The 12,049-nt window shown below is 39.7% G+C and overlaps 1 protein-coding gene across 2 annotated transcripts in view; it reads left to right on the top strand.

The window, feature by feature from the left end:
- The window catches only part of plppr1 (phospholipid phosphatase related 1), a 70,552-nt gene that overhangs the window by 15,659 nt on the left and 42,844 nt on the right, over positions 1-12,049 (top strand). For both annotated transcript variants that reach the window (XM_079582633.1, XM_079582632.1), the window contains exon 2: positions 9,076-9,186. In XM_079582633.1, coding sequence (XP_079438759.1) covers positions 9,127-9,186 — 60 coding nt within the window. In that variant the 5' untranslated portion in view covers positions 9,076-9,126. The remainder of the gene's footprint in view (positions 1-9,075; positions 9,187-12,049) is intronic.

The following is a 12,049-nucleotide window of genomic DNA, read 5'->3' as shown; positions in this document are numbered from 1 at the left end:
CTATGCAAAATACCACGCCCCCTTGGACTAAAAAAAAAGAGAAAGAAATGCAATAATATATATATAATGTCCAGATCATGACTTTCACAAGTTTTTGATCTTCATTTATTTAACTTCTGTTCATCACAGAGCTACCAAAATCACACATAAGGAATTCTTTCTTCTCCCACCCCGGATGTGTTTAAAAGCAGGCACTGCGTGTACTGACGTGCAATTGCAAGTCTGATTGCAAGAAATGTTGCAAAATTAGACAGAAGTTACCGTGTGCTTGAAATTCAGTTGAAATGGCTTTCCGGGCTCGCTTAATCCACTTGTTCCCACTTGCCATCTAATAGAGACCTCTCCACCCTCCATTGCTTCAGTTTCTGTCTCCTCTCCTCTGGCCTGACCCTGACCAGGAGACGTCCACTCAGATGATATATCTGCAGTCATATTTCATAGTCAGCCAGTGGCCCCTCGGAGGAAGAGAGAAAACCCCCGTCTAGACCGAGTCATCACGGAGCTGCCTGGGCGAAGACGAGACACTGATGACTTTTGACAAGGGCTGTAGGCGAAGCATCTTACTACTTCTAATCTCAATACAATAGACAAGCAATTGAAAATGTACCTTCCACCATTTTCAGTTACTACATTAATATTTCAAAGTATGAATTAGATGCGTGATTAAAAAAATTAATAAAATGCACAGGGGATGTCCTGTGATACTCCCCCTCCCCCCCCTTTCAAACTGTGAATTACATTTGATTGCAATTTTAGAGTGTCCTAAAGCAAGAGACTTATGCCAGTGTCTGGGTGCGATGGTTCAGAGATGACTCTGTGCTAAGCTCTGGGGCTGCTGGGAAATAAATGAGTGCAGTGGAAAGTGTGTGACTTGATGGCAGACCTCTGGAAACGCTCTGATTTGAATCATCTGTCACGCAGCCTGCAGTCACATCAGCCTCACTCACTGTGTCCGCTCCGCATGTGTCACATGTGCTACAATTCAGGAACGCCAGAAGTCGGGCTGCAGGATTTTAGAAATCAAAACTGCAACGTGTGCAATGTTTAAACTTGGCATATTGCTGTAATTATCTCGATAGAATAATATTCCCAAACAAATTATGAAAACATTTACAAGATTTGACACATCCACGTCCTGCACACAAGAAACATGGATACGCAAAACAGGGTTTATACAGGCAGCAGCAAGTAAGTTAATGGATTTTAATGACATTTTAATGCCATAAACAGAAAAAAATCTGCAAATTTCTTTTCTCAACATTAGCACTCATTCCGTGAAATGAATTAGGGGAAACTTTGAAATTCAAAAGCAAAAGGGAAATGACCTGTGAGCAAATAATTGTGTACGATTTCAACCAAAAACTGCAGGAAAATTAGATGTATTGCCAGTTTGAGTCCAATTTAATGCTTTTCATGACATTTAAGGCCTTAAAGGTACATTACACAACTTTTTTGTGTGGTAAAAAAAAAATATATATATATTTGTGTTTAATTGACTTTTTTGTGACCCAATGGCTGCATGCGTGGTTATCATGGCACCTTTACTTCCCATCACGGTGGCCTCTACAACGCTCCAGGATCAACTCTTTTGTAGGTTTTGTGGTCACTGAGTCACTGAAAGGTCAAATACACATACATAATGAAAAGTTGCGTAATGCTCTTTCAACTTCAGCAGAGTTAATTTAATGACCTTTAAAGGGACAAGATGCTCGTTGGTCTTTTTTATACTCACTACTGCCACCTCAGGTCTTTCGCGTAACTGCAGGTTATTCGGACACAAATTAACACCTTTTTGAGTGACAGAGCAGGATTTTAGAGGCAGTTGTGGTGAACAGGTCTGAGCTCATTCTACACATTAGGACGTTGCTGGAACATGTAGGAGGAAAATACTTAATTTTTACATTTTTAAACTCCGTATAGTCCCTGTAATGTTTTTTAATGCCCCAGAATGTATTCCTTACATTTAGCCAAAACAATCAGCAATGTGTCTATTCTACTCGCTTAGATAATTTTTTCAATTGAAATATATTGAGATATTGATGTTCACTGTGCTGCTTGAGCAAAGTCGTGTATGGTCAGAATGGCCTATGGGCATTTCTGAATTACTGCACCAATCACATAACGTTGTCCTTGGATGCTGGTAAATAGCAAATGACCTTTTTATTTATTTGATTGGGACAGTGCACATAAATGAACAATTATATACAAATTGTAATAACTGTGTCAGATTATAGCAAAATTACACGAGTGGTCCCAAGGCAGGACAGAATAACAGCAGTACAATACAGGAATACAAAGCACCGTATAAAAACAAAACAAATGGCATTTTAATTCAAGTGAGAGCAGGACTGATTTACTTTAGGAACATGTTTGTTGCTTTCTCCAAGAGATGAAGTTTGGTATTCTCTTATATTTGTTGTCGCTGTTCCAAAAACAGAGGTCACGGACAGTAGTTTGTCCAAATGTTGTTCTTCCGTGTGAGACTCTGAGACCCCTCACCAGTTTGGTTTTAATGTAGTTACATAGTGGGGGCGGGGCATGAAGTGGTTTGTACTGTATATAAGGCAACAGTTTATACATTTTAAAAATTGAGCATTTTGTGTTTTTCAAGGATTTTGCGTTGATGATATGATGGGGGTTTTTGATCCAGTATTTGATAAGGGTTTCTATGTGACCAGGATGTGATACAGTAATCTATGTGTGAAAGGATCATTGATCATTGGCCTGATTTGTTTGAAGTTGTGTAAATTGACTTTATTGCATCAGCAGTGTGTTTAATGTGTTTTTAAAGGAGAATGTTGGGTCCAGAGATACTTAAGCTCCTCAACAAGGTCAAGCTTTGCGTCAAAAGGGAACACATCGGATCAATCCAGTTTATTGGGGTGTGTTTTTGTGAACATCATTGATGCAACATTCTTTTTGTTTGATATTAAAGCAGTACTAAGTAACTGCTTTAAGAAAAGGGTTTATTGTTTACCTTAATAAATCCTTTCCGTTGTTCCTCTGGGGGTAGTGCAAGTGTTAATGGGATGATTGGGGGACCTTTCACCTCCCCCGGTGTCTCTGGCCAGAAAACCACAATTGTAACTTCCCTGCCACCGGGTAAGAGTCACCCATAGAGTTTGGGAAATTCCACAGTTACCAAGGAGATCCGCCATCTTTGCAGCTGTTAGCATACATTTTCATGGACAAAGAAAATAGTCGTGGAACAACCCTGTTAGCTGCTGAGTTACTGCTGGTAAATACATCAAACACACTGTGGTGTCCAAGTGTTTTAATGTGAACAATAACAGTATTTTAACTTTTAAAATCTCCATTAGTTTACAATTGCTGCTAATCCCATAATGCTTAGCGATGTGACGTCACATTCCCGAACTCTATACACACTAATGGAATCATGAAGAAGAAGCTAACAGGCTAACGGGCAAAGCTAACTGTGGGCTAGCGCCACTTAAACAGTATTTACAGCAAAGTTTCAGTGAAAAAAAATGATCTCCATTGTGTAATTGGATGTACAATATCCCTCTGCCCCTATGTCTTTTCTGTCAGTGTAGTATTTACTCTCACGGACAATTAATGAGTAAAAAAACGCTACATGCTACGACACCTGCAGTGGCGCTTATGGCCTCTCGGGGCACGAGTTACTTAGCACTGCTTTAAGTTTGAGTCGGTGAGCCGCTGTTGCATGTCCACCAGGGCTGCTGGGAGGGTAGATGGTGTCTCTGCAGAAATCTTAGAAAACTGTATTAAGGCAACAGAATTCATCCATGATTTGTGTCTGAGCTAAACATGTTCTGTATCCAGGGCTTGCGTTCACGTGATGCATCATAACATTCCTGAGAGTCTATTGTTAAAACTGAGGTCATGCTTGTCTTTTCTGCGGCCAATAACTGAATCTGCTCATAAGAGGCAAAGTGCTAACACGGTATTACCCGCAATATTGCAACTGATACCTTGGTTTCACTATTTACCCATTTGTAATGAATCATCAACCGGATTAAGTCGAGCATTTCTCCGGAGGCACCACTGAGCTGTAAGGCTGCTCTGACATTGATCTTCAGTGAGCAGAGGGAAATGGGAATTATTACATTTTCCGCCCAGGTAAATAAGATTACAAGTTAATTCTGCAGTTCCGGTGGGTGTTAAACGCTTAACAATATGTTGCACAGCTGAAGGGTGGAGGTTGATAGTGTTTACTCGGCGCCTGGATGCTGTTTCCCACACATGCGGACTGACAATGGATTATTCCTCAGTGAAGTGTGGCTCACGATCCAGGCAGGTCGATAAAATGGACACGTACTTAGAGACTGATTAGAGTCCTGGACAGTGCAGTCTGATGCGATCAATGTGTTTGATGCTTCTTTTCCTATACGTATCAATGGGGCGCATTAAATAAAATATGGTTTATGTGTGTTTGGCAAAAAGTAAATTATAGATATGAAGGATTGTTCGAATAATTTCCTTCGGTTGCACGTCATGGCGCTGACCTCAGAGCCCTTGTGCTGCCCCCCTCTCTCTGTAATTGTGAAGTGCAGTGGCTGAAAAATTCATTCCATGTGTGACTGACTTTGACTGGGCCCTTGCGAATATGACTTTGATGTCTGTTACTACGTTTTATTTCAGAAAGCATTTGGGTGTAATTGGATTAGTCATTGTTATTGTTTTTCTGAATTCATAAGACACTGTTGTTCCTGAAACACGTCTCCCTAAGCACAAGCTCACTGTTTTCTTCATTAGGAATCAATCCTCAAGTGCACTTTGTTATCTAATGTGAACTTTGTTGTCAAAACTTCCATGTGCTTGAAAGTGCAAATACAAATGAAGCTGCAACAAAATAACAGTTTACAAGAGAGTGATGAAAAAGACAGAGAGAGCACTCATATTGATTATAAAGGCTTTTCTCTCTGGTCAAGTCTGATAGTAGTAACTTCAACTGAAAAAGTCACCGTTGTACCTTTATGTACAGCAACATAGCATAAGTTTCTACACTTGCGTCCATGTTGCTTCATAATCGTTTTACTGATTGGTTGTGACAATTACAATATGCTTCTTGCTTGAGATTTAGAGAGAAAAAATAAAGTAACTTGGCCCCTTCAAAAAGTTTCACTGTATTTGCCTGATAGTGCTGAGAGTTTTAAGAATCCACTTGATTCATTTTGTGCACCACATATGTTAGCAAATCGAGAACACATATGACACTCATCATCATCATGAAAGTACATTTTTTATAAAGGTTTGTTTCGGTTTGTTTCTTAAAGTCCTATATCTGCCTCGTAGGCAGGGCAAGGCAAATGTATTTATACAGCACATTTCATGCACAAGGCAAATCAATGTGCCTCACAGCAACAACAAAAACACAATAAAACACATCAAACAATACACTCATAAAAATATACAAAATTACAAATATGGGTCTATTAAAACTATATATTAAAAGTAACTAAAATACCATCAATTGCCATAGGCAGCAGTACATAGGCAGCCTGGACTTAAACATAGTAAGAGTTGAGGCCTGTCTCACGTCCTTGTTGAGGCTGTTCCACACTTTTGCCGTGTGAAACTGAAACGCAGCCTCACCGTGTTTAGTGGTGACTCTAGGAACCACCAGGAGACCCCTCCCTGAGGATCTCAAGGCCCAAGACAGTTCATACTGCTGTACCACGTCAGCTATTTACTTTGGTGCCCGACCATGAAGAGACTTGTAAACAAGCAGAGCTGTTTTAAAATCTATTCTGTGAGCAGCAGGAAGCCAGTGCAGAGACAGGAGCACTGGACTAATGTGGTCGTATTTCCTGGTTTTGGTCAGGACTCGAGCAGCAGCGTTCTGGATGTACTGCAGCTGTCGAACAGCTCGACAGAGGCCAGTGAACAGGACGTTACAATAGTCTAACCAACTGGAGACAAATGCATGAATTAATCTTTCCAAGTCCAGTTTAGACACTATGTTTTTTTTATTTTAGCAATGTTTTTTAGGTGGTAATAGGCAGCTGATATCATGGACTTAATATGACTGTTAAAATGCAGGTCTAAGTCCATGATTACCCATAGATTTCCAACTTGATTTTTAGGTTCTAGTGAAAGAGCTTCAAGATGACCAATGACAACCTCTCTGTGTTTTTGTGGGTCAAAGACAATTATCTCAGTTGTATCTTTATTTAACTGAAGGAAGTTATTTTGCATCCACACACTAATCTGTTTGATACAGTGACACAGTGTATATACAGGCCCATGTTCAACTACTGACAATGAAACATAGATCTGAGTATCGTCTGCGTAATTGTGATAAGATACATTGTTACCGGATATTAATTGACCTAACGGAAGCATGTACAAATTGAACAAGAGGGGCCCCAGAATTGACCCCTGGGGAACCCCACAAGTCAATGCCATTTGGTCTGAGACACAGTTTCCCATGGCGACATAGTAAGTTTGTTCCTCGAGGTAGGATCTGAGCCACTCGAAGGGCTTTCCAGAGGGCCTTGTAATATTCTCTCGTAAGAAGTGTTGGGTAACTTTAGTTTAAAAAGTAACTTGTTCATTTTGCTCATAACATTACTGTGTTATTTAATTATGAAAGCAACATGTTAGAGTACTTATGCGTTACCAATAAGAAACATCTATACTGTATATAGCCTTCATAGTCGATCACTTTTTCCGATGAGGAATGCTCCATTTCACAAACTGATTCACCAAAAAAGCTAGCTCACGCTATCAACAGCCCGATACCAGTAAACATATTCAATAATAGTACACTAAATTTGCTTCTGAGATTCATTTTGTATGTGGACAAATTACAGGTGGTGACTGGCCGTGTGATGGTTGTGGCTGGTCCTGGGTGTGGTTGTGCGGGGACGTTGTATCTTTCTACCACGTGACAGAAAAAAATGTGATTGGCATACTTGGTTGGAAAAGAAAACGCAAATTCAAGTATTGTACCCATAATTGGCTGATTACTACTTGCCAATATGCATTACAGGAATAATGTTATATTGGTGCGTTGCTGATGTTGTTGCGTTGTCGCCTTGCTGCAGCTGTGATTGGCTGTGATTGTTGTACTGTTTGTTGCCATCAGGTTGTCGTACATTGCCTTGCGCTACTGATACTGATACTTACAGGGGTGGGACTTATAAGTTTACTTCCTCCCACTCCTTTTCGAGTTTTTGTACAGTATTATTATGTATATTTATTTATATATATGAAAGCATGTGTTGTTGTTTTGGAGGGCTAACTTTTTGTGGTTTTCCTTTTAAGCTTCGCAAGTTGCAACCATTACTGTATTGTCCTTTTCGCCAGTAGGTTCAAAAATAATGTTAGTACTTCCATGATATGAACGTGCTCGCTTGAAAGCACTGCCATGTTGCTGACCTGATGTGAAGTTTTGGAGCACAGTCTGCAAGACAAGGGAGATATCAGGACCCAAACTAACAGTGTAACTGATTTGATCTGACCTGCAAATGCAAAACCAACTTGTTACTTTTCTCGTTACTCTGAAACCAGTAAGTCGCGCGCTACCCCCAACACTGCTCCTAAGAGTGAAGTGTGGACAAATTAGGAAAAAAGTCTGCAGTCCGCTTTCTGAGTACTGTGTGCAGTCAATTTCCAGATTGAAAAGAATTTAGTGTCTATTTTATCAACCCACTATAACAAATAAACAAAGATACAGATATAAACTTGAGCTTTAGTATACGATTTGTGCTGTTGCATGGTATACTTTTGATACATATATGCACATTCTATTTTTATTTGAATATAAATTGAACCTGAAATTGAGGGACAAATAACATTGTGGACATATCCGCTCAAGTTTCTGACGCTCGGTTATGGCGTCACACGCTCAAGGTCTGTTGAAAAGTGAATTCTTCTGCTTTAGTGTACATGTAACCACATTTGCTTGTGTGGACTTTGACGACTCTGGCACAGTTTAAATATCAATATTTTTCCAGCATAATTAGAAAAGAATATGCTAGTCTTGTGATTGTTGCGCACTCATGATTATTCCCTGTTTTTAATTAAAACTCTGATTTTTTCAGAGCTTATCTAAGTACTCCACCTCCTCACCACATGCTCCCTTTGTTATCAGCACTGCACAGTTAGCAAAACGGAGCACTACAGCAGCAGCATAATGACTGTAAATCTATGACAATTATTTATACAGGCGAGTCTGATCAATAGCAATTATTCAACCATTTCTTTAGCACAAAGAAGAAACTCTTGCCTCTTTCGCTATGCACCTAATCAATGCCTTTTATTCAAAACAGCTCAATGAATGTCTATTGGTTATTGGGCACACTAAGAACTTTTGCAGCTTTTAAGCTCTATCTGACAAGCTGTATAAGAACTGATTTGTATAGTTCTCGGCTCATCATTGGTTCAACGTTTAAGCATCCATTTGATAACGTTTAAATTCAGTTCTCAAGTACATGAGTGTTGAGTTTCAGCAAGACACTTTCCAACTCCTATTAGAAAAAACAACAGCTTAATCTATTTCGTAAATTGTTTTTTGCTGTCTTGTTTCCTCTAAATGAATCTCACTAGCTTTGTATTATATTCCTATTTAATGTGTCTTCTTTGGGATCTCTTTGCCTGATTGGAAACCTAATTGGACTAAAACGCTTGTAATTAAATACCGGCCACATGTTATTATGATGATCTCTTGCCTCCAGTGCTGCTAAGAAGCAAAAGACAATGCTTTGCACGCATTAATGCGGAATCCTTGCAGAACGCCAGTCCCCTCAGTTTTGTGATGAGGCTGAGGATTTGAGTGTCGCACTGATGTGCAGAGGGGATTCCAGAAGCCCAAAGAGGATACAAGGGCATTTGAGACTGCCTTTCATCTCCTGCCAATAGGATTAGTTTGCGTTCAAATCAATATAAGGGGGCAAGGAATTCATATTTTTTTTTATATATTTAAAAAGCTGTTGGTATTTAAAGCAGATGTCGGGATGTCACCAATGAAGGTCAAATGGTGTCATAAAAACAACAGTCCTAATAGATCTTTGCAACTCAAGTAAGTGTATTTAATCTATGGATGATTATTTGAATTCTTGACATTTGTTTTGATTTATGTCTCTGCAGAGTGAGCGGCAGTGAATCCGGAAAGGGGGTGGGCCCCCGAAAGGAGACAAGATGGCCTCTAACAACACCATTCGCAGCTATTCCATCATCCCGTGTTTCATCTTCATCGAGGTGAGGAGGTCTCTTGTTCATAAATCAAACATTACTCATGATTGCATTCTGCATACAGTGGGTTGTTCAGGACGTTTTCATACTGTAATATATACAGGCTGTACCTTCTTTCTAGTTTAGAAACATTTAAAGGAAGTCTGAAACCTCTCTGACCACACTTGTGGATAGCGTTTCTGCTGAATCTACAGTGTACACAAAGTGCTGTTTCACCGTTGAGCTCCTCTGGTAAATTATACACAACGAACTGAAGCGTGAAGTGCTGCACATCTGCTAGGGCTGTATCTGTGCAAAAGTCACTTCGTCCATATTTAATTACCGCATCAGCTCCAAGTCCTTAATCAGAGCGATGTCTCCAGACACCTTGCATTACTGTATCCACTCCCTCCCCTCTTTTTCATGCTTCACTGGTCAGAAAGCGTTCTAGTTTATGTCAGAGTTTTGTTTCACTCTGCCGGGCAGCTCCTTTAAAGCTTCAGCCTGAAGTGTGTGCCCTAGTTACATTGGTCGAACTTGATGTGGATTGAGACTGATTGGTTTTCAAGCATATTTAGTAGCAATGACCATTCTCCTTACCTTATGAAGCATCCAGCAAGGTTGTCCATTGGTGACCACAGTATTTGCCAATAGTATGCGGATAAACTGAAGCCTTATCATTAGCTTAAAGGATCTGCAACTTTTTCTTTGTAATGCGTAACACTACGTTCCACATATTATGCAAATTATCTTTTTCTAAGATTTTCTAAATTATCAACTCAAATGACAGTCAGCATAATTTTCGAGCCTTTAACTGTTGGAGGATAATATGGATAATGGATATATGGATATATGGATAATAACCCCCCGTGGTTATTATGCAACTCATAGTTTCAATACATTTTAAAGGTTGTAAAGAACTGAAAATGGTCATTTGTTGAATTTGCAGCATTAGGAGGTCATATTTACTGAAATCAAAAGCTATTTCAATCAAAAACATTGTAATCGGTCAAGTTACATTTTAACACGGGACCATTATTTGATAGCAGCTTAAAAATTCTTGCATCCATTAAACTTGTGAGTTTTTGGAGCTTTCTACTTCTTTGCAGGATGTCAGAATAGCCTCCCAGAGCTGCTGTTTGGATGAAAACTGCCTCCCACCCTCATAGATGTTGTGCTTGTTGATGCTCCAAAGGTTCTCAATAGGGTTGAGGCCATTTTCACACCTTCAGGGAGCCTAAAAGGGTTCTGATTCTGTCCCAAAACATGACTCTGCCCCCTCCTTGCTGACGTGACAGCCTTGTTGGGACATTGTGGCCATTCACCAACCATCCACTACTCCATCCATCTGACCATCCAGAGTTACACGACACTCATCAGTGAACAACTGTTTGAAAATGAGTCCTCATGTATTTCTGGGCCACTGCAGCCGTTTCTGCTGGTCAGCATATACGTGTTCAGATTACAGGTTGAGAAGCACTAATAGTGGGGTTGAATGGCCAGCCAGATGCTCCTCCTTTCTGTTCAAAAGAAGAATCGTCAATTTAGAATAATTTGGACAATCTAAAATCCCTAAAACCGGAGCAAGAAAAGGAAAAAGGACATTTTTGAAAAAAGCTTCCTGCCACTTGTTCCTGCGTCATATCTAGTGTTTCTCTAATTGGTTGATCCCATCACGCACGCTCCCAGACTACAAGCGTGTGGAGAAAGTCCTTCTGTAGAGCAGTCTGTTAGCATGATTGAGGGACTGGCTCAGATTCAGGTTTGAAATGCCAATTTGCAGACACAGTGCCAATCACTGGAGTCAAATACGTGTTTATGATCTTGGCGTGTAAATGCTGTGAATGCATGTGTTACACTGCTCTACACATCTACCATTTCCATAATCATGCTCTTATAGTCCATAGGCGCTAATCCATGGAAGGAGTTTGCTGGTTCAGGACCAATTGGCAACTAACCTATTTCAGAGATTATAAGTAGATGTTTTTTTTTTCTGCATGGGCATTGCAGAAGTTGAGGTTTTAGCTCTAACACTGATTATTTATCACTCAACTATAGACTTGATCTTTGTGTAATTGAACCTTGTTGTGGTTTATATATATATTTAGTTTTGGTGGCCTCTACAACACTCCAGAATATTTTTGAATTAGTAAAAGTAGCTATGCTGCCAAAAATCTGAACGAAATGCCTGTAGGTGTCACGTTTTTCGATTCCCCCTGACAACAGTGCATGCTCTAATTTGAAAGAGCCTATCCTGGAAACACAACATGACTAAAGCTGATCAAATGCTCTCTCTTTTTTACTTATTCATGTCAGCTATGTCTTTTAGAATCTCTACCCTTGACATGGATTCCTTCACGTTAAAGCTGTTGTTTCAGTAGCTTTCTCTGCTCATTATCAAAAACATAAAAAAGATTGAAATCTCACATTTCTCTTCAGACCCTCTTGCCGATGTTTTCGTAGCTCCCACCTCCATGACTCATCTAAAGGCACTGCTTTTTCTTCGGTTTCTTTCATGTCTGTGTCAGCCTCATTTTTCTCATGCTCCTCCCCCATCCCAATATTTCACAAAAGCTTTCCTCTCTCCGTTTACACTTATTTGCATCAGTCCGTCTTTGCAATCCAGTCGTCCTTATTGCATTGTTCCTTCCTCCTACTTAACGGAACCCATGTTATTCAACATTTTGTAGCCTTTTAACTATAGGGGTGTGTATTGCCTAGTCTCTGGTGATACGATTCATATCCTGATTCATAGGTCACATCACGATACGATGCGATATATCCTGATATTATTAGTATTACACAATTATTGCAATATGTTTTTATTACTTTGGAAACAACTAGCCAATAAACAAGTACACCTTCATTAGATTTGTATCAAATTCTATCT

This window comes from Gobius niger (assembly GCF_951799975.1).
Source record: "Gobius niger genome assembly, chromosome: 2".
Classification (NCBI taxonomy): domain Eukaryota; kingdom Metazoa; phylum Chordata; class Actinopteri; order Gobiiformes; family Gobiidae; genus Gobius; species Gobius niger.
This window is presented reverse-complemented; position numbering and strand designations above follow the sequence as displayed.